The following is a 22413-nucleotide window of genomic DNA, read 5'->3' on the forward strand; positions in this document are numbered from 1 at the left end:
TGTAAGAAATCCTCTAATTTATTCAATACATTGTTTCACAACATATTTCACACTGACTGTTGCCACTGAACCAAACCTTATCTCAGGTCATTTGCATTCATCTCCTGTCTGTAGATTAAAAAAGAAAAAAACCCCACAAATAAAATGAAACTCATTCTCATTTTCTTAGTTTATTCAGTAATTGCCAAATGGGTTCTGGTGCAGCGATGCAGACTCCACGGACTAAACTTTTCCAGTTGCTATTTCAAAACCTTTTGCAGAAACAAATCCAATGAAGATAGCCAGTGAAGGCTTTTCACTCGAGTTTAATGCGGTAACTAAATAAGGCGAGGGTCTGAAAGTGGAATGGTTTACAGTTTTATTACCAGTTCTTTTTGGTTTTGGCTCATGCTGGTTAACCCCAATACCCGAGCTAAAGGTGCTTACACAACTTCTTAGTAGGGATGGGGGAGTGGGAACCAATCCTGCACTACTATCAGTGATACATCTGTAGGATGCCAACTATAGACACGTCAGTTTTATCTCATCTGCCAATCATTTTGTTGTAGCATGTTGCAATTCTGCATGTCTTGGCTACAATGGTTAAACAAGAAATTTCTCTGAATGAGTGGACAGTCAAGACTAATATTTATTTTAAAAGAAGTAAAACTAAATTGTAAGCACTTTTTTGTAAAACCAATGTCTGTTTTGTTACATACTTTTAATGTTGTGCTTTGTAAATGTCTTATTTGTGTAATAAATAAAGTTAATGCAAGTAGAAGTGCTGGCACTTACATCCAGAAAATGATGTAATTCCATTTTATTTTTTTTTAAATACTTTCTGGCTTACTAATCAAGCAGCAACCCACCCAGTTTTCCTCTTTTATTATTTTGTTAAACTCTGGCTTCAGGAGAGTTCAACAAATGTTCGTAGTAAATGGATATAATTTCCTAGTTAGCAAACCAGTCATTAAAGAATACCTCTGGTGTACATTATTACAATGATCAATCAATATCCAAGTACTGAGCAAAAAGAGAGGAAAGGAATTCACCAGGACAGCTAACTAAAATCTGGGGAAATAATGTTGATTAAGATGGATTTGAATGACTTCAACACTGAATCCAGGCACACTCTTTAACAAATTGTTTTCAGGCTTAATAAGGTTTATATATACTACACTACACGCAGGAATATTAGTGTGAGTACAGTCTGCTTTTTTTCCATGGCTTTTTCTCAGCATGACTGATTAAATGATTATTTCCAGTTTTGTTTGTGCTGACAAAGATGACAGAAAGATTATATCCCTGTGGAGGGAAAGGGGGAGACAAATCCACGAGGACAAAGGAGATTTATTGTGAATCAGATTACCTGCTTGGGAATATTGTCAGCTAGCAAAAACTGTTTTCATGGTTTTGGTTGATGCTCACTTGTCTCATCCCAAGCTTGTCGGCAGGTCTGAATGATCCATTCATGCTCCTCATTATCTAAAATGGACATAAAGAGAATGTCAGATATCACCATGTCAGATCTGCTCTTTGCAGCAGTAGGGCCCAGCTCCAACAATTTTTTTCTTGTGAAATAAATCCATTTTTAGCCATTGGCATCTCTTAGAACCCATTGCTTTATTTCTCTAAAATATGGTGTGCTGTTGTGTTGGAATTTGTCAAGGCAGGAGGTACTGGATCTATGGCAATGACTCAGGTTGTTTGTCTGTTTGATATGAATAGCTTGGGTGAAACTGAGATTTACATGAGTAGATTGGATTTTGGGGTATTTTGGCTGGAGATGTGCAGGAGATGTGTTGAAACTATCAGAAATGAAGATACACATGCTTTAAACACCATGTGTGTGTTGCTTGTCAGTTTATGAAAGGTGATGGTGAAGTCAAACCTTTGGTTTTCCAGCTTTTCTTTCAATGCTGTTTTGACATGTACTTCATGACAGGTATCGATAAGCGGATACAGTGGCTGATAGATGTATGTTAGACCATCTTCTGTGTCCCTTGTTAGTATTCATGGCTGTCATGTTTATTGTCAGAGCATAATGACAGTGTGGGAAGAGAAAAAAAAAATCAAAGACAATGTTGACAAGAACAAGTGTCCAGCAAAGTCTGAACAGAAATTTTGTGTATGATTACAAGTAATAACTTGGTACATGTTAAGTTGTGGCTTTTAAATCCAGAGATTTAAGCATTCTGCAGCCTTTCATTTTGTGTCTGTATAGGAGAAAAGAGATTTGTGTAGCAGACCAGGAAAAACAAACTTTAAAAGCCTTCAAAAACCAAATCGAAGCATTACTTAAAACAACACCTGTATTCATTTTTACATAAATGAAATATGTTAGAGCTGCTTCTTGTGTGTACCACTGTCTTAACAAATTCATATCAACTGCTTGTGATGCATGTCCCTAACCTGCTTCCATCTAAATTTTAAGGGGTTTGTAGAAGCCCTTATTACCTGAAAGAACAGAATGATTGCAATAAGGATGGAGCCAAGGGGTCTGTAACTCTGGTACTGTGGGCATTGCTTGCCATAGTGCATAATCTCCTTTATTTACACAGTGCCCTGCACTGAGCACCCTGCTTAGGTAGGTCCAAAAAGATGGAGCAAGAAGCATGTTGCTTGTAAGGAGTCACATTTTCATGGAGATCTTTTGACTGTGCAGTTGTACCTTTATGTTAAAGCGACACAGGAGCATTTGAAATGTAAATGGTAGAAGGGTTCTGGGAATGAAGTTGTGCTATTGAAGAAGTGAAAGTCCATAGAAGAGCATGTGATAAATTAGGTCTGATGCACAAATCCTTAAGCTTAGAGGTTAATCTCATTGGTTGCAGTGGGGTTTGAATCAAGTCGGCTTGGTCTTGGCTTTTTTGATTCCTTTTTGTTCTTCATGCTACCCTCCCCTTTCTCTCATTCCTGAGTTGCTTCTCGTGAGGTGCTGCTCACAGGCAGCTCTCCTGGCATCCTGGTGAAAGCAGCCTGTGCCAAAGCGTTTATCCCTTGTCTGAATGGAAGCACTTCTCTGCCACCCTTGACAAGCAGTAAGCAGAAAGGCTGGTAAATCAGAGGAGGTTTTCCCTAAGTGCCTGCTCTCCAGTTTGCTCTTTGCATGCAGCCACTGGTTTCCAGACAAAGTGCTTGCTTGTGCCGACTGACCCTCTTCTCATTCCCCACTCAGGGGTGCTGGCTTGCAAGAGCTGGGTTTGGTGCTGAGCGCCCACCTTTTGAGCAGCACCCCAGAGACTGTGAACGGGTTGGAGAATGCACTTGTGCTGCCATTGTTCCAGCAGCTCAGCCTGTAGGCTTGCTTTAATGACTGAAAAATGGTCACCATTCAGATAGAATAGTCAAGTTCAGCTCTTTCTGTGTTTCACTGACATGATCTCTTTTTTTATTCCCTATTCCAAAGAATCAATGGGTCCATGACAAAATACCCTGTTAATGGCACATTTCTTATTTGGGTGAAATAAGAGAGGAAATAAATGCTGATAAATATGCTAAAAGAGAAATTAAAAGGACGAGCACTGAGGCTTAGAGACCACGCAATCGTTACAGAGGCAGAGATTCCACAGAGGGCTGCAGCGGGAATGCAAATGTGGTCCTTAAGCTTCCTTAAAACAACATCAAAGCCATAATCAATGTGCCGGCTTTTGTTCTATGCACTAGGTGTTCCAGCTTTGTAACAACGTGATCACATGAGCCTCGGCTATAACAGATACTGTCCAGCCTGGGAAGCGCTGTGATTTTAGCTGGAATCACCTTAACTAAAAAAATAGTTTATCTGCAAGATAAAAAAATAGTTTATCTTGCATAGAATTGCATGAAAATGAAACTTTTGTCTATTTCTGCCATGGTGGAGGAATAAACAAAACTGAAACAATGCCATAAATCACTACTTTCTACTTGTATTTGGGTACAGATACATGTGGCTCACCTGAGTACTAGAAATAATCAGCCCTGCCTTCCTAACGACAACTCTACTTAGCTGAGTGAGCATCAAGGGTATAAACACTAAGAAAGGTAGGTGCTAACTTGGCTTCATATCCCTGGTTTGCCCAGAGTGTTCCCTCCTGCACTTTCATGGTCTCCTAGGCAGGTTGCTCTAAGGATTTTAGCCTCCCCAGACACATCCCAAAACATCGTGGTTCATGCAGTGATCTGATCCCATGCAAATTAAATCCATGTTCATAAGCACTGCTTAACTTGCATGTGGCGTAATCAGATGCAAGAACTGAATGAGCTGTATGAATATCAACTTTGTATGAAAAGGGAAAATAGATGCAATGAGTCAATATCCCCCAAAAAACCAACCTAGAGCAAATCCCTAGAGCTGCCATCCAACCTGGCATCCCGTGTGACTGGTCCTTGCTCTAGGTGAAGGGAAATCAAAGAATTGATCCAGCATAGCGAGAACCACAAACCCAGAGATGAGAGTGGCTCCAGGGCTGGCTATGTGAGAAGAGGCAGGGAAATATTAGAATGTAAAGAGTTAAGCTATGGTAAAACATACTTTTGCTACACTAAAGAAGACTGGTTGATAATTACTGTAGTTTTAGGGCTATTTGAATCAGTGCAGCTGCAACCTCTTCAGTAGTAACCCCTGAAACAAGACAAACTGGGTTTATTGTACTGAACAAGTCTTAAAGCTCCTCCCTGATTGTTAGTAATTGGCAGCAATGGACTTAACAGCCTCTTGACTACCCTTTTTACACTCTACCTGACTGTGCAGCTAACAATTTAAATCACAGATGCCGATCCTTCTTTGTGGCAGCTGCTTGTTAACAACATGTTCCTCTTTTTCTGTCACTGGCTGCTTCCATAACCCTGCAACACCAGGGTTAGATTGGAGAATCACATTTCATCAATATTTAAAATGGAATTAAACCTTGAAGTTTGATTAATGCTACCAGATAGCGAGTTGTAATTACTATTTTGCAAATTGCAATTGTTTGAATATGTTAATATGATTGTCTGAGCACATCTTCACCTTCACGAGTAATTTTCCCTTTAAAAAAGATTTGGGGAAAAAAAATAAAGAATACAAACTCTTTAATCAGTGGTAAATTATCCCCCTGTGCACAATTAGGTGCTATGGGGTACTTCATGTTGTGTGCTGAATTCTGTGTCAGTGTATTTATCTTTCAAAGTTTACCCATTTATAGAGATTTTCCTTGGTAGAATAAACACCCATGGAACAGACTTTGCTGAAACAGGACTAAACCATGGTGGTATTTGAAGGTAAAGAAGAGAAAGCTTTATCTGAAAATGTTATTGCAATCTGGTGTATCCCTGTTCAGTAAATGTTAAGTTATTTCTTCCAAAGTTAGTGAAATATTAATTATTATAATCACATATCATTGGAATCTTGAAAGAGAGATCTTGAGAGATCTGCACAGATGAGCTGTTGGAATATATGTGGGTATTGACTGGTTCTTCTGAACTGTTTTCTTGTGTCTCAGTCTAAACCAAGTCAGTTTTCTAGCACCCACAAAAATACACTTTGAATATTGTGGGTCCGATCCTCAGCCCAAACTGGGAGAGCTTCTCTTTTATTTCTGTGATTGATTCAGGCTGCTTTGAGCAGGGAGAGACATATGGAGCCAACCCTGGTAGCCACCTCCATGACTGACCCCCAGTCATCAGCCCACAGCAGATGACAGCCAGGGGTGCAAGTCCTGCTGACCTTCTGCTGGACACTGTCTATGCAGTCAGCAGGTCAGTGTGGCTGGAGTCTCTTCAGGCAAATAAGACCCAACGAAATCTGTTGGTCACACTGTGTCCCTGCCAGTAGCCCGCTTCAAAATCTTCTTACCAAATAATTGCTTTGCAAGTTCCTTCCTTGTTTTGGTTAGCTTTAGGGGAAACTCCAAATGCCAGCCCAGTCCAAACAGGTGTCTCTCAAACACTCTGTAATGGGTATTCCATAGTGAGCCCAAACTGCAGCCCACTTAAATCAGCGGATTTCTGCTCAGCGTCTCAACAAAATGAAACTACTTGTCTGGTTTTCAATGTTCAGTCTAAAAGTAGTGGCAGAAGAGACTTCCCCAACTGCACAATCCAGATTTATCTTTCAGATGGGATTAGAAACAGCTGAAAATCCAGGGTGGGCTCGCTTCAGGGTGCTTCCAAGGGATGGCTTGAAAATACACTGTAATTTAGGTGCATTTAATCTTCCTATATTGAATGCATATTGCAAAGTTCAGAATTACTTGCTTCTAGCTATTGCATTTCTGTGTTGCTTATGGAAACCTCAGCTGTGACAGACCCCTTAGGACTGCATGTTTAGGTGTCTGCCATGATGCACAGTGGAGACTATCAGCAAACAGCAGTATTGTCATATAGGCTTCTGGATTTGCCCTCTTAACTAGTTCTTTCCCAGGAAACCACCTAGAGGTGCATAGGAAGATGTGCTGCATTGAAATTGGAATACTTGGTGGCTTGCACAGAGAAAAAGCCTACATTGTTCACCTTAAAATCCTTGTCTGACTCTGTGTTAGGTCTTTGTACCCCACTTTGTAGCTGTATGTGCTCCTAGTGTCTTAAAGGCTTTGTCTACACTGAAGAGCTGATGCACGCCCTAATTCACTCCAAAATTCAGATCCTTGGATCCCTACTCTGCCCAAAGGCAAGTTGGGACCAGATGGAGTAGGCATCGTCCCTTCCTTCACCCTTGCTTTTGTTAAAGGCCATGTGAGCAAGAAGGGAAGTAGATGTGCCCTGGTATGTGCCTCCACTGGGACAATCAGAGGCTGGCAGCTCCGGCGTACCCTGAGGACACGGCTGTGTGGTAAGAGCAGCTTTCCATGACTATGGTTTGCAAGAGGGTGTGTTTACAATAGACAATCCTTGAACAAGAGCTGAGTTTCCTTTCTGTTTGCAGAGGGCCCAGTGCACGCAGACCATTGTAAACAACAATATCATTTAATTCTTTCGCATGCCTGACTCCTCCCATCACCCGCGGTGCAGTTTATCATGTTCTTCCACTACACAATTACAATCACATGTGATAGCATCTCAGCCATGGATTCTGCCTGGCACACCCCTTCCATTTCCACTGTCCCCTCCGGGTCCCTAGCACCACTTTCCTTACTGCACCTGACCCCACCAACATCAAGGCTGGCAAGAAAATGGAAAATGTGTTTTCAATTAACCTTTGCTTCCACCCACAAATTCGCACCCTTCCATTTACTTTTAATTACTGTGATTCCAAAATGGCCCCCAAATGAACTTTCCATCTCTTGTAAAACTTGTTTTCACATGAACTGTATAGCGCCTATAAGACTTGTGCATAACCTATTTAATGGATTCACAATAGGATGGCAAGCACGCAAACAAAGTTGTTATTCTTGGCATGCCACAATTTGGAACTGAAACTTTCTGAGTTTTCAAAGTGATATGTATTTTAAGACCAGGAAACCACAAGGAACAGTATATCTGCAAAAGCTATAGCTACTGAAACCACTGTAGTAACTTACATCATAATGCACCTATTAAAATTATCATTGTTGGCTATAGTCTTGGCCATAAATTGTATTGGTTCATAATCTATTTTACTGAATTGAGTGTATTTTATATTAAAACACGTAAGCCAAATGGTTACATGGATGAGAAATCCCCAACTCTGTCACCTGAGCAGACTTTGATTTGCAATGGTATTCAAAATGTGCCCGATCTTAACACATTCCTATATAAAAATATAAGAAAAGAGCATATGATGGGGAGGAGAATTGGTCCAACATTTTAAGAAGTGTTTAGGGAAGAGTAATGATAGACATGGAGCTCCTCGTAGGAGTCTGGGATCTTCCCTTTCTGTTAAGTAGGCACAATTTCCTTATGCCATCTTTCACTTCACTGACACATACTCATGCATTTGGCTTGCCCACTCAGCAGTCCTCAGTTTGATACTTTCTCATGTTCTGCCTCTTCTCCTCCTAAGATTTGCCTCTTGAACTGATTTAGTTGTTGAGCATTGGAGAAGATTTAGGTCCAAAGTGCTCACATCAGGATAAAAGCTGACTAAAATATAGGAAGAGATAGATGAGCAACACTTGGAGCTCCACGTGAAAGAGCTATAATTCAGTTTCTGACCTTCCTCTTAATGTCATATTTTTCAAATCTTCTATCATAGAAGCACTGAGTACGGAAAGCAAGTGTCAGAAAACTGGAATTGTGGGAATGTGGGGAAAACCCTATGTCCTGGGACTAGACACAAGAGAAAAAAGAATATGGAAGATGGAGGAGACAAGAGCAAAAGGTGAATTTGTTTGCGCATGTGTAGAGCCTTGTGGGCAAACAAAACAAGCTGAGTGCCATGGCATAGAGAGAAAGTGTTTTTTGCAGTGGTATTTTGGAGGAATCTAAGAGGCCAGCAAGAGGAGTTAGCAGTAAAAAGGACCAGCACTCCTGCTGATGCAAGAAAAGCAAAGGACTACTCACATTCGTATGCTCTACTGTGTAAATGGAGAGTAGTGTTGGCTTTCCATTTTACAAAACCCTGTATTGAGAAATAAGTTTGTCAGCCCAAGTAAAGAGGAAAAGATCAATGGATTGCAATAAACAGCATTTAACATAAAAATGAGTGAAATTTACAATTCGGTTAACTTGTGAAATGTTAAAAAAAAATCAGCAAACAATGGACACAATTTGTTTTGTTCAGAGCCCAGAGGTAGAGACCAAATCCTCTAAATTAATTTCTGCAAAAGCTGTTTTTTTTTTTCCAAACAGGTCTGGATCCTATTCGTTGTAGAATATACTGATTACCAACTATTTTTAAGAGCTTTACACAAACATTATTTCTTTTGTTGTGTGAAATGCAGAATCAGCCATCTGGCAAATGCCCCAGAGCTAAAATCTTTTACACGACATATAATTCAAAATGATTAAATATACAACAGAAAATAGCTATAGCATTGCACTTAAAATAGCATGAACTTTTACTGCCGATCAAAACTGATTTCTTTAGCTTAACAAGTATCCAAAGAACAATTATTTGAAGAGCTTTTAAGAGTTTCAATATGTAGGAACTAAGCCTCATCTAAATTCAGTATCTTAAGTCAAATAAAAAAGAAACAAATGTACAAAAGATTAAATGGTCCTGCGTTATAAGTAGACATTTAAATCTATGGGAAGCTAAATTCATTTGAACAAAAATACTATATTCCCTCTGTATGTGTATTGCTGGGGCTTTCCTCTCCATTGCTAAGGGTATCTGCCAAAACAACTCTCACATTCTTAGGCAATGACTAGGGACTAGCCTGGAATCAGACTGTTCATCCACTCCCTCCATCATCAGAATGGGCAATTTCAAAGAAGAACAGGGAATAAAGCTCCGTGCATGATCCCTGAGTGCAGTCAATCTTTTTTTCCTGCACCACAGTCGACTTTAAGTTAAACTTGCTGTCTTTTTTCCAGAAATACTCCAGGCCTGAAAAATTGCCAGCTCCTCATCCCACACCCAATTCTGCAGTAGTTTATGAGAAAGAGCACGCAAACATCTGCATGTGTTTGGGGTACATAAGGGTAGGTACAGAAATATTACCCTGCGTAATTATTGAGTGGTTATGGCTCTGTTTCTCAGCTACATTTTTCAGACAAGTCAAAGTCTACATCTCCCCAAAGCACTTGGTGCAAGTCAGATCTGAGTTGTGAGACAAAAAAAAGGGCTCAATGTAGGTTTTTCTCATGGATTTGCATACTTGGATAAACCTGAAATGGATGAATACATCGCCGCCAACTCTCAAGAACATTTTGCTTCTAAATTCTTTCAGACCAAGCATGAGAACCTTCATCCCAAGGTAACAATGTGAGGCAATTGTAAGTCTGTGATTGCTCAGGCTTCGAATTGAAATGGCTTTGCAACCTTGCCTGTGGAGTTGGGTCAGCCTCAACCAAGGAACCTCAGACGTTCTAATCCCAGACTTTTCTAAACTGTAATAAAATAATGTTCTTGAATCTTGACCTTTTCAGATCATAATGATTCCCGAAGCAGCAGGATTTTTCCTGCTGCTTTTCACAAGACTTTCAGGCTTGAAGAAATCCTAAGCTGATTGCTGGCTCGTTTGGGATTGCAGCAACACCAAAACCTCTCCTCTGTGTAAGATACTTGTCCTGGTTCTCTGGGCCTAATCCTGCTCTTAGTAACATGCATGTTAATTCAGTTACCTGACTGAGCTTTTAGGGTAACAGCAGGCTTTGTGTCTTCCTGATCTTGATGTTATACGAAGAGATGCATATATTTCAGGAGGAAATACTGACTGAAGTATAGAAAGATTCCCTATGCACCGTACACACATTAATTAAACCTGAAGATGGAATATGAAAATAGTAGCCCAAATATTCTCCTATTAGAAAGAGCAAAAGCATATTTTATATTATTTAACTCATTCTTTTGAATGAGTTAACCACAGGAGAAACAAGGCAATTTTCATCAGAAGCATCTTTGCTTTTCATCAAAGGAGAGATGACCCAGGCAATCTCCTATAACCTTTTCCATCTCAGTATGACAAAATTTCTCTTTCTGATGGTATTTTCTCTTTGAAAGCTATGGGCTTCTCTGATGTTTGGAAGTCCTAAAACCTGAATGTCACAGATTTTCTTGTACCTCCCTGCTTTGCATTAAACATAACCTCATATATTTTCTACTTTCAGTGGAAAATTGGGACATCTTCCCATCTTTCTATTGACCAAACTCTGTTACAAAGGTGCCAGGAGTCCTATTTCTGGAAAAGAAATAAAGAAGTAATATTCCTAGTGAAACAGGAGTCTAGGCCCAGTATCTGTTCAAAATAAACAAGGTATCTCCTTACAAATGAGCATTCACATTCTTATTTATGTGTCCAATTTTGCGTACTCCGCGATACTGGAAGGAAAGAAAAGATGGAAGAACACATGGAGAATGGAGAGAAATTTGAGCATCCCTGAGGAAACAGAGGTTTAGGGACGGGGCAATAACTGCAAGATTGTGATGAGATTTTGGAAAACTTTGCTAGATAAAAACGTAGAACAAAACTGTTGCTGTCATTTCGTTCCCTGGGCCTGATTATGTTTTCATGATAGGCCTTTGCACTGCTTTAACTGCAAGAGCTCTTTCAGTAAATGAGTATCAGACCTCCATGCTAGTGAAACGCAAGGCTTGCCAAATTTATCGGGAGTCTCTGTGGCACTCTCCATCCACTCATCTTGACAAAGAAGTGGTGGAAGCAAACTCAGTAGTTTCAAATGGCGTCTGTTTTCTTCTCTTCTGGAATGGTACCTGGATGCTGCCAGTTTGGAGGCAAGTCAGTGCCAAGGCTCTACGTGGAGCTCTTCCTCGCCCTCCTTCACAAACAGCCAAGAAACAATCAGAAACCGCTTCATAATAGGGCCAGGGTGAAAGGTGAGAACTGGAGTAGTCTGAAAGCCTGCGGCCAGACCTGAGGAAGATAGTGTCATTTTGGTAAACCTGTCAAGCTGTTGTAAGAACTTCCTGAATGCTTCCTACCATCTGCTTTTGATGCTTTCAAGACTTGGCTGGAAGCCTGGAGGTTTTCCTGCTCCTTCCTGCCCAACCTATAATGGAGTAATTCTGGATCTGTTCCCTGTCATCCCAGCCTCTTCCTCAGTTTCTTCTGCTTACAGCTGGGGTTTTTTAACTATATTTTTTTCTCTTCACTGCAGTGGCCTTGTGCCCTGAATCATCTCTCCTGGGGCGGTCAGAGTTCCTCTGATGTTGAACAAGTGCCGGGTGTTTCAATTGTGTTCATGCTCTTGAGAGGAAGGGTCTGGCCTCCACGACACATTCCTTCTTCACACTCCCATCAACACAAAGTTTAACTTTGTGTACAGGGCTCTCAATGGAACGGCCACACAAAGCACATCTCCAACGACTCCGTCAGACTGCACGCTGCGCCGCCGGGCTCAGTGAATATTGATGGATATAAATTGTAGGGTCTGAGATAAATGTCGTGAAGGACAATGAGTTCAAAGAACAGATTAAAAAACAATAAATTGAATTCCAAGGCGTTCCCTCCTGTACTAATCTGTGTAGGTTCCTGTGTTTTTGGAAAGCATGTTGCTTATCTTCCTCATCAGTAGGCCCACAGCATTCCGGTATTTTGGATCAATGCCATTTGTAATAATCTAGATCAGTTTTTATTCAACGTTTATAAATCAGGCCATGTATCACAGGGTATATTTTATAGCAGATGGTATCTTCAATTCATTTAACCCCCCCCCTTCACTTCCCTCCTCCAATATCACAGTGCATACTTATAAGAGCTCTTCAAAGTAGAGCTGAGCAGAATTCTCTTCAACAAATAGTAAATTTGCTGAAAAATGGCATTTCCAAGCAACAAAACTGTTAAACTGTGGCACAGTGAAAAATGAGATGTTTTGACTTCTAGAAAAAATGGGTCTTGCAATTTAAACATTTTTGGGGAAAAGAAGTGGGGTGAGGAGCTGTTTTCAGAAATAATTTCTATTAAAAAAGAAGGTGATGAACTCCAGGGTTAAATAGCCAGAATACAAATGTTTGTTTCAGGTCAAGTTACATTTTCTGAGTTATCCCAGTGTCAACTGTTTTGGGGTCTTCTGTGTGGTTTTAATTCGAAGAGATTCTCTTTTGGCTTGATGAGGACTAATTTTTCCCAAGGATTATTAATCTGGGGACTCTGTCCATGAGACCCAGTATTCGCCAGACTTTACTCAAAACACAGCTCTTCAAGGAAGTTTCCTTGGGAAAGCCCTTTGGGGCTATTTCACCATAGCCCTAAGGCTCATTTCAATAAAATGGGCTATTCTAACATGCAGAGATAACCACATGCTTAAGCACTTTGCTGGTTCACAACAGTTTATTAGCTTTCAGGATCAATGATGTACACCTTACAACCACTCCCTTACTTGAGATCGTAATGGAAGAGGTTGAAAATCTTCTGAGATTCACATACCAAACAGTCATAAAATATATTTATTCATATCTGCTTGGGAATACCTCACTGTAATTTTGCAAACCATGATTTATACAACTCTGGGGATGCACACGTAGCTGACAAAAGTAAATAGGTAAAAATATTTTAGTTCAGTGATAACAGAACCAAATCATGGACTTTTTTATGTCGTAGCTTAGCTTTACTCATGCATCCTAGAAGCCATGGCAAGGAAACTCATCTTAGTTTACCTTGCAAAAGACGTTAATCATACCTGCGTTTCTCAGAAACCTGAATTTGTAGTCGACAACAACTCTGGTTTCAGGATTATAGAATCCATCACCACAGTCGTAACAGCCTTTGGGGATTTCTGGGGGAGGATCCAGATTTGTAAGCTGAGAAATATCTGGAAAAAGTAAAAAGAAGAAGAAAGGGTTTGCTTTATTCTGCTTTTATTTTTCCCCTTCCTTTTTCATTTGTGCCTTTGGTCAAGATAACCAACACTGATCTCTGCGCCATTTGCTGTAACAATTATGCAGTCACCTTACAATAACCTTTAGAAAACATTTTGCCAATTTTGCATAGGGAGAAAATAAAGATGGAAAACTGCATGCAGCAAAAGTGCGTGATAAAATGGTATCACTAAGCTAACAGCAACAGATATGACCCCAAACTCCAAACCGGGGCCAGGAGAGTTGTGCTGGCTGCAGAGAACTACATGTAATCACTAAAATATTCTATGTATAAGGAAGAGTATTTTATGCATTACGTTACAAATTTTACTCACTTGGTCCTTATAAATCTCTTCACCTTCTGACTACAGAAAGATAGTAATATTATGAGTGTCTTTGGCAAAAAATAGACTGTACAGAAATGCTGATTTTGGTATCTACTATACAGCTATGTGGGACAGATGCATTCAAGCTTTATTTGATGTCCTGGATGTGAACTAGGTGCTTTTGTTCAACTTGTCTGTATTGAAAACCCACTGCTAATACAGTGAAGGTGAAATGTATAAAGGGGTTAATAGATGTAGATAACAAAGGCCTGTCCTGTGGGTCATTGCTGCAGAGGAGACCACGCTGCGGGCGCAGTGCTGCATCCTGCACCGCAAGGAAGGTTCTGGCAGCGTCATACAGTCGGGTCCTGAAATTAGCCAGAGCGTTTCTGCTCCATGTTACTCATGTAGCCGAATTAATCTTTCTTAAGCAAAGTTGTTAGTTTAATTCCTTCCAGACTCTTAGGATCGCAAACGCAACTCAGTACCTGGTTCTATGAGACCAGAGCAGATTTCTGTGTAAAATCTTCTGTCGTAGCCATCACAGTAATGCCATTTTTTATCTCTGTATTCGAGACCATCTGCAAAAGTGTACTTCCCCTGCAAAACACGTTCAAGCACTGAGTTAATAAACATGATGGATGGATGGAGCACAAACACCACCAGTCTTCCCGCTGCCAAAACTGTGCCTTAGCCGAGTGCACGGGTCAACGGGGGTTTATGGAGCGCTGGGGGCTGCCTCTGCCTGCCCACCAGCAGCCTCCCCTCGCACCTTTGAGTGCCAGAGGCCACCGAGGGGTGAAAAAAAAATCAACATGGTTCAGAAATCCGCTTATTTCACCCCAAAACCTCCCCCTGCAGCGGGGCCGCTCCCATCAGTGCTCCCCCTCGGGATGGGTTGAGGTGCCCTCGGGGTACCTGCGTGGGCACCCCGCGGTGCCAGACCGCCCGGTACACGCCGCCGTTGGGGAACAGCAGCTCTCCCTCGCCGTCAAACATCCCGTCCTTGAGCGTCCCCCGGTACTCGGTGCCCGTGGGCAGCGTGTAGCTGCCCGGTCCCTCCATCCTGGAACACAGACGGTGGTTGCGGAGGCCGGGACGGGCAGCCCCGCTGCCCCGCTGCCCGATGGCCCTACCTGCCGCGCACGGTGGCCCCGATGTACCGCCCGTCACACACCTCCATGGCGGCCCGGCCCGGCCCGGCCCCGCGGCGCGGTCACCACGGCAACGCCGCCGCCAACGGGGCTCCGCCCCCCCCGTAGCCTCCGCGCATGCGGTGCATGCGCAGTGGCGGCCGGGCGCTGAGGGGAGCTCAAGGAGAGCGGCGCCGCCGCCATGCCCGGCGTCCTGCGGGTGCCCTCGCTGGAGGAGCTCGATGTGCAGGAGGTGAGTGACTGGGGACCCGGCCCTGCTCTCCCCATCCCCAGTGCCGGGCAGCGCGGCGGGGTCGGCCGGCGCCCATTGCCGCTCTGCCCCGCCGTAGGTGAAAGTCAGCTCGGCCGTGCTGAAGGCCGCGGCCCACCACTACGGCTCGCAGTGCGACCGCCCCAACAAGGAGTTCATGCTGTGCCGCTGGGAGGAGAAGGACCCGCGGAAGTGCCTGCAGGAGGGGCGGGAGGTGAACCGCTGCGCGCTCGAGTTCTTCAGGTGAGCCAGCCCGGCCCGGCCTCCCCTCTGCCCCGAAGGTGAAGGCGTTTCGGGGGCTCCCCCGCTGTAGTGCGTCCTTGTCAGGCTTCGTTACTTGAGCAGCTGTTTAATGCCAAGTGCCATTCCCATCACAGCCTTTAAAGTCTCTGTTCTTGCCTTTCAAGCTCTAACTCTTGGGTAAATAAGCCCTATCTGTTTTATTTAGTTATACATTAATTTATCCTTTGACATTAAGCTCTGTGGCTTCAGTTCCAGAGTAAGGGGGCTAGGTTTCTGTTAGGTTAGCAGTGGAAGGTGGGGAGGTGACGGAAGTCTTGCTACACCTGCACCTTCCAGCTGTACTGTGACATCCAGGAAACTGACCAAAGCTTTGAGTTGTCTGCCTTCTGTTTCACAGGTGAACTACTGTGAGAGCTTGAGTGCATGCCCCATTTGCCTCTTCTGACCAAGCATGTAAATCTAAGGCTTGTGTCAGTATCACGTTCTTATGTTGCTAGTAAAAGGCCTAGTTGAATTAACTTAAAGTGTGTCCATTTCCAGTGTAGCAGCTGGTAATCAGAAATGCCTGTTCTAAGCATGTTTTTCTTGAGTTAAGACATCAAATTAATTTGGAAGCATTAGAGCATTGTATAATGTGCCCTTTATTTGGCAAGACAGGGATGTGATATGGAAAAGCTGCTTACATTTACTTAGCAAGAATAGTACTTTCCATTAGAATACAAGAATAACTAGTTAAATTATTGCTGTCTCCAGTTGTAGCTACAGTGACATGAATTTTACTGGTATTGGTATGAAGTTCTGTTTAATGATGCTTCGAATGCTGACTTCCCTGAAGAGTTTAAATGTTCCTGAGAACTTAAAAAAAAAAAGCCAAGTTGAGGTTTGAATGAGTAAGAGAAAAGCATTAAAACTCTAACATTTGCAGACTGTTTTCTTTCTCTGTGGTCTCTTGCAGGAAGATCAAGGCACACTGTGCAGAGCCATTTACTGAGTACTGGACGTGCATTGACTACACCAACCTGCAGGAGCTCCGGCGGTGCCGGAAGCAGCAGGCAGTGTTTGATGACTGTGTGCTGGAGAAGTTGGGCTGGGTGAGACCTGATCTGGGACAGCTCTCTAAGGTAACTTCACACCTTTTTGATAGCCAGGTTCTTCTCTCCATTCCTAGAGACACAGGTCTCCAGCTCTTCTCCCAGCCAGAAGGTGATTTCAGGAGCCTGACACTGGATTTAATAGAAGTGAAGACACTGTTGGCATTCTCCAGGATTGCTTTCCCAGAAGACTTGGACTTTACTTAGACAATGACAGTCTTGCTTTTTTCTTTTGCTGCCACAAAGACCTTTACTTCAGGAGTGAAGCTCACATGCATGTACAACTGCTCTGTAGTTATGAGTGAAATGCCCCTCACCTCCCTTTGTATAGAAGTAGTCTGGAGATAGGAGCTCTCATCAGATCAACAGTATGTCCTTAGTGGTGTTTGGTACTTCTTGGTAGTCCTTCCTTTAACTTCTGACTCGGTCCAGCTTTTCTAGTTAATGCCATGAGAAGCTGTATCATTTCTTCTTTGTTCTTTCCAGGTTACAAAAGTGAAGACAGACCGTCCTATGCCTGAGAATCCCTATCACTCTAGACCTAGACCAGAGCCAAATCCACCCATTGAAGGAGACCTGAAGCCCTCTCCGTTTGGCAGTCGGCTCTTTTTCTGGTCCTGGTAAAGTGGGCAGACTGTGCTGTAGCTGAAGTGCAAAGATGTATTGCTTGCAGATGTAAATTGTCCAGTGCACCTTGGGTATAACTTTAATGATTAAAGAACCCCAAACTGTTACATGGCTCAGTTGACTTCTTTAAACATACTCGCACATCACATCAACTAAAAAATGTATTCTCCTGTTCTGCACAGTGCTCTCTGCAGTTGTATAGCCCTTTGGAACCTCTTAGTAATGTTGATTGCTTGGTAGTGACTACCAGGCTTGTCTGAGATGTGTATAAATGTAGCCTGTTTTTGACTACTGCCTCAATCAAAAAACTGAGGCTTTACTTATTATTGAGAACACTGCTACTTGGGTCAATGAAGCTTTGAGAACAAGCAAGGTGTTAATGTCTTTCCTCAGTCTCACAACTGATAATTACACATTCCTTTCCAAGGGACTCTGCCTGTGTAGTTTTAACCTAAAATCTGTCTTGGAACAAGGGTTTAGTTGAATCTGTGGCTTTTGCTATGTATGAAGTGAGTACTGTTTCTGACAAAGGTTCTTCTACTTACAGATACTCATTTCTCATGCAGTTAGTTTAGTGCCTTCATTTTATTGGGGAACAAGCTACTTAGAGAAATCACACTAAATTTTCAACACCTTCAAGTAAAAAATACCTCCTAAAGCATCTTCCTATCCCATGAAGGAGTGTAAGAAGGTGGCTTGTCTTCTGTCTCGAGGCCCTCACTTGAGGGGTGTGCGTCAGATCCTTCACTGGGATACTCTCTTTGATAGAGAAGTAAATCAGTTCTTTTCTAGATATTGTAGAAAATAGAAACTAAGAGTCACGTTTCATAGGAAGCAGATCTAGTCTTTTGTCCACTCTTACCCCATAGCAAGAGCCTGATTGCAAAGGTCAGAAGAAAGGAAATGAACTTGTTTTCACAAAGCCATGTGCAGTTTTGCAAGCACCATGGCAGACTTGTGTAGCCTGAACCACAACAAAGACTTGAATAGTGCTTTGCTCCTGGAGTAGCCTACTGTTACTAGGATCTGAAGACTTACCATGTCCTTGTTCGGGGGAGGATTAAACTGTAATGGGGCTGTAGCTGCAGCATATGTTTCTGATCCATGGAGCTGGAGGGAAAATTGTATAACATTTATCTAAAAATAGCTCATGCCCTATGTGGCTCATGGGTTCTTGCTGTTCTCTGCTTGGGTATGTTAAACCGAAGCTCAAAGCAGGTGCTATGGCATACATGTTTGCATTTTAATGTAGGTATCATGCTGTCTTTGCAGCTCTTCTAAACCTAGGAGATGGTGTGCACCTTTGCAGTTTGTCCTTGCAGATCACTGCCAGCATTCAGAGCAGCCACATCTTGCTGAGGAAAGATAACCCCTTTTCTGCAGAGATTGAAATTAGGACAAGCTTGAGGTCTAATTACATTCAGCTGAGTGAGTGAAATGAGGTTTGGTCCAGTAGAGGATAAATTGTTCTGGGATGTTAACACGTGTCACATCTGATCTTTTGTTGCTGACCCACTCCAATAGTTAGGCAACCTCGCAGAAAGACTTTTTAGATGTTACTTACCATGTTTTGCTAATAACTTACTATTGTCAGCATAACGTATGAAACACTGCACTGCTGAACATCTGCTTTTGAATAAACAGGCATGGGCATTCCAGTAGTCAGCCCCTAATCATAATTAAAGAGTATTTTCCCCATTAAATCGCTTCTGAAAAGAATGACATGCATAAATAGGGGGGCAATTTTTTACAAGAGCCTTTTACAAACCCCGCCCTTAAGTTGGCTAGTAATGTAAGCAAAAAAGCCCAAACCCCAGTGATTTATGCTGCAGCCTCAAAGGTTTAAGACTGTTCATCTGTTTTGTGACAGCTGAATCTACTGCCTCTTGGGTCAGAGGTGGTTGATCCAGTGACGATGCACTGACCACGTTTCAAAGTCAGAATTAACCATCTGCTTGCCTAGATTCCAGTTTCAAGCAGGGGTGGGCAGGTGGATGTACAAAAGAGAGCAGCAGAGGAGGACAATGAAGTGATAAAGTCAAGCAGAATTCAGCTGTGCTGTGAGCACTTCTTTCCTTAACCTCTCCAAGACAATCGCTTCTTGTCTTTATCTCATAGCTAAATCTCTGCAAGGAAGTGTTGCCAGAGGTTTGGTTTTGGGTGCTTTGGACAGTGCCTGTGTGCAGCCATTTCTGTTCAGAACCGTTGTGTGGCTTTACTCAAATGTAGATGCCCCCTTTGGAGCTGTAATGTTTTCTTGGAAACTTCAGAACAAGTGAATGTCAAGATTGAGTAAAAACCATAAAAGTGGTTTTGAGGAATGTATCTTGACATGTTTTTGGCAGATGGAGAGCAGATGCGTACAGATTCAACGCAGATATTTCGCTGGCAAGGGGAGAAGTGTTATTTGTTATGTTGTAGGCTCTTCCCTCTGCCAGAGCTTCTAATCACATGTGTCAAATTAACAAAACGTTGAGCCAGTGTCGTCGTAGCCTGAAACACCTTGGCTTAGATGAGGCAGAACCTGCTCTGCTCTTTCGGATTGTGGATGGGAAGAGTAAAATCCTGGTGTCATTTCTAACCTCTGAGGTAGCAGCATGCATTTCTGGAGCAGCAAAGTTGTGTGGCTCTAGCACAGCAGCGTTCTTCTCAAGAGAAAGTGCCCCTCCAAGCCATCTGGCAGTTTGACATGCCCTGATCTCAAATGGTCCTGCTTAGCTCCCAAGGCAGAAGGGCTGGAGAGGGTGTATTGTTAGCCAAAAAGGCCAGGAGTCCAACAGCAGCTCCCCCTCTACTTGTAGCCACCAAATCTGGCTTTATTATGATTTTATTACTGGTTTTATTTAGCTCTCTGAGTTTCATAATTCTGTTGCATGTCATATTATGCTATTATCATCCCTAGGATGACTTCTAGGAGTCAGTTCAGGTGGAATGAGCCTTTTCAGCATTTGGAAGCTGAGACTGGCTCAGCAAAAACCATTCATGGACTCCTCTTCCTCTGCTTTCAGTTGCAATATGGTTCTACAATGGAGAAGTAATTTCCCCCATTCATAAGCAAAGAAAAACCTGTATCTTTATAGCAAAGATTCATAATTCTATAGAACCTTTGCCTCAGAACAAGGATACTGCTACAAAGCTACGGAAGAAACTTGGAGCTCAGGCTGTGTAAAATCCTTTTGAAAGCGTGCTGTGTACTCTTGCATGAGAAGAGTTTGGAAACTAGAATCCATCTGGGTATTAAGAGGAGATTTAAGACTCCCTCTTGTGGCTGCATTAAGCTGATCTTGGGCATCTGTGTGAAGATTTTACCCTCCTGAAAGTGCAAAGGCTATTTCAGTATTTCTGACAGAAACTTGATCAGGTCTTTTGTCTTTGCTACAAAATTCAGTTGAATATTGTCTCAACTTGAATTTTCCTACTAAAAAAAACCTCTTGAACGGAGGATGAAGTGAGAAGAGGAAGAAAAATGGGTTGAAAATGTTCTGATCACCTCAGTCACGTTTGGTGTGACTTAAGGAAGTTAAGGTAGAGCCAGAGTAGGTGGAGGTGGTTGGAAAAACCTGGTGTAAATGGTATTTGCTCCTCTGAATCCAGAATGGATGCATCCCTGGTGCCACAGAGGATGGGATGGTTCTGAATCGGCCAGTGCTAGCAGTGTGTGACAGGCAAACATGGGGAGCTGGTTAATTGCAATATTTAATCTCATGTAAAAGCACATTATTTCTCTTTATTAGGAATAGACACAACTTTACCAAATGGTCTTAATAACGTAACCCTGTGGTTCTGCTAATAATTTTATGGTTTTCGTGTGAGCCCTTCTAGCCGGAGACTTGATTTAAATCTAGGACACCTCCTGCACAGTCGAGTGTGGTACAAATAGTACTTTGGCAAAGGGAGGAGATCTGAGAAAACACAGAACAGCAAACTAGAGGCAAGAAGTCTGCAGTGCTATTTTGGATATTAAGGCAGTAAATCAGCCCTGCAAGCAGAAGCAGATGCTGACCCCAGACCCCCTCTCAGACCCCAGAGGCAGGTCAGCAACAAGCTCACTTGGCAGTATGGGGGTTACTCCTGGTTTTGGTTTCTTTCTGCTTCAACAGCAAGTTCCTCCAGTCCCTCACACGTGTTGCAAAAGCTCTGGCAAGCCTAAAGCATGCATGGGTCCAGGTTCCTCGTGTGTGTGATGTCTGTGCTTGACGAGAGCAATGCAGCAAGAGCAGGCAGGAAGGGGAGCTGCATTGCCTGTGTCTGTCACAGGGCTGGGACAGAAGCAGAAGCTGCTGGAACATGAACAGTCGGTACCTGACCGGATCCAGGAATAAGGGCTCAAAGGAAATAAATGAGAGATTTGATAAGGTAGAAGCTCTCCTGTCTTGCCTGCATCCCAAATCATCTCACCATCGCTGCTGCCCTCCCTGCCTGCAGAATAGCTTAGCTCACGTTTGTCTATTGCAGGTGCCTGAACAAAAGGATTCCAACCTGTGTGCTCCTGTGCTCTTGGCTGGGCTGGCAAATGCAGATGGCTCCAGTGAGCGCTTTGCTCACGCTGTGGTCTGCAGCACAAAATGGCAAGAAATGGCTTTTGCTGTTTTGGTAGGGTTTGAGTTAATTTCTCCCTTCTCACCAGGGGAAATGAGGGCTGGGAAGAACAGCCATGCCTGTTGCTTTGTTAAGCTCGGCTTTGGCTCCGATTCTGGCACCAAGAAAGGAAGTAAAATACAGGGAAGAGGAGCTTTATAAAAGAGCTATGGGTCTGCTCCCAAGTTGATAGGTTAAACTGTACAGAACACTGGCTCTGAGGCATTGCTCTCATATTTGTAAAATCAGCATGGCAGCTCTGTCAAGGGCTATGAGTCACCCTGAGGGTGGTTCAGCTCTTTAGAAGTAGTAGCACAGCCTTCTGCTTCCACGCGAACAGGAGTGAGTGGCTTTAATGGACTCAGAATTACCCCTTTGGTTAGAGCACCGGCTGACCTCTGCTTTGTTCTCCTGCCTCCCATTTACAGCTGTGCTGAGAGTGGAACCTCTCCCATCCCTGGGAGAAAAGGACTGGATGGAGCCCTTAAAAGTGAATCGCATCGATCGCAACCATCTCCCTCCCCATCACCGCTCCTGTCGCCGGCCTCCAGCTCTCTCCATCCATCTCCTATGCCAGAGCTCTGCCCCGCTGCTCCTTCGGGATACTGTCAGGTGTGGCCCGTCTTGGCTTGGGCTGTCAGGAAGCCGCTGACAGCAGGGCTGACCCTGGCCATGTGCACGCAGCGGGAGGCTCTGCCTGTCCCCAGGCGCGGCCTCAGGCGCTCGTGGCAAGCCTGTGCTCCAGGCTAAACAGAGGAAGGTGAGGGTCAGCAGCAGAGAGCTCTGCCCAAGGCTCAGGAAGCACATTTTG

The 22413-nt window shown here is 43.1% G+C and overlaps 2 protein-coding genes and 1 long non-coding RNA gene across 4 annotated transcripts; 2 read left to right on the forward strand and 1 right to left on the reverse strand.

The window, feature by feature from the left end:
* Positions 1-14896, reverse strand: MORN5 (MORN repeat containing 5). Of its 2 annotated transcripts, XM_057409044.1 has the most exons (6): positions 14796-14896; positions 14578-14725; positions 14148-14259; positions 13156-13287; positions 1349-1464; positions 1-573 (listed from the first exon to the last, which is right to left on the reverse strand). In XM_057409044.1, exons 1-5 carry the CDS (start codon positions 14840-14842, stop codon positions 1385-1387), a joined length of 519 nt encoding a protein of 172 aa, XP_057265027.1. In that variant the 5' UTR covers positions 14843-14896; the 3' UTR covers positions 1-573; positions 1349-1384. The 2 variants fall into 2 exon arrangements, with proteins under 2 accessions (XP_057265027.1, XP_057265026.1); XM_057409043.1 differs by having other exon boundaries at positions 1-1464.
* On the forward strand, positions 9928-12401 carry LOC130599002 (uncharacterized). Its single transcript, XR_008972131.1, has 2 exons — positions 9928-11536; positions 11635-12401. It is a non-coding gene; the product is annotated as an uncharacterized LOC130599002 (long non-coding RNA).
* A 9-nt stretch (positions 14897-14905) lies between the features above and the next one.
* Positions 14906-17131, forward strand: NDUFA8 (NADH:ubiquinone oxidoreductase subunit A8). Its single transcript, XM_057409045.1, has 4 exons — positions 14906-15045; positions 15143-15306; positions 16262-16427; positions 16884-17131. The coding sequence occupies exons 1-4, from the start codon at positions 14995-14997 to the stop codon at positions 17019-17021; spliced, it is 519 nt and encodes a 172-aa protein (XP_057265028.1). The 5' UTR covers positions 14906-14994; the 3' UTR covers positions 17022-17131.
* The last annotated feature ends 5282 nt before the right edge of the window (positions 17132-22413 follow it).

This window comes from Pezoporus wallicus, unplaced genomic scaffold (genome assembly GCF_028554395.1).
Source record: "Pezoporus wallicus isolate ANWC-B61680 ecotype Strahan unplaced genomic scaffold, APGP_CSIRO_Pwel_v1 contig_8341, whole genome shotgun sequence".
Taxonomy (NCBI): Eukaryota; Metazoa; Chordata; class Aves; order Psittaciformes; family Psittacidae; genus Pezoporus; species Pezoporus wallicus.

Excerpts from the sequence above, each read along its gene's own strand:
- MORN5 (XM_057409044.1), bottom strand. The coding sequence starts at position 14,842 with ATGGAGGTGTGTGACGGGCGGTACATCGGGGCCACCGTGCGCGGCAG. Across the intron at positions 14,260-14,577 it reads ACCGCGGGGTGCCCACGCAG|GGGAAGTACACTTTTGCAGA; the intron begins GTACCCCGAGGG and ends CGTGTTTTGCAG. Across the intron at positions 13,288-14,147 it reads CTCTGGTCTCATAGAACCAG|ATATTTCTCAGCTTACAAAT; the intron begins GTACTGAGTTGC and ends TACTTTTTCCAG.
- NDUFA8 (XM_057409045.1), top strand. The coding sequence starts at position 14,995 with ATGCCCGGCGTCCTGCGGGTGCCCTCGCTGGAGGAGCTCGATGTGCAG. Across the intron at positions 15,046-15,142 it reads AGGAGCTCGATGTGCAGGAG|GTGAAAGTCAGCTCGGCCGT; the intron begins GTGAGTGACTGG and ends GCCCCGCCGTAG. Across the intron at positions 16,428-16,883 it reads ATCTGGGACAGCTCTCTAAG|GTTACAAAAGTGAAGACAGA; the intron begins GTAACTTCACAC and ends TGTTCTTTCCAG.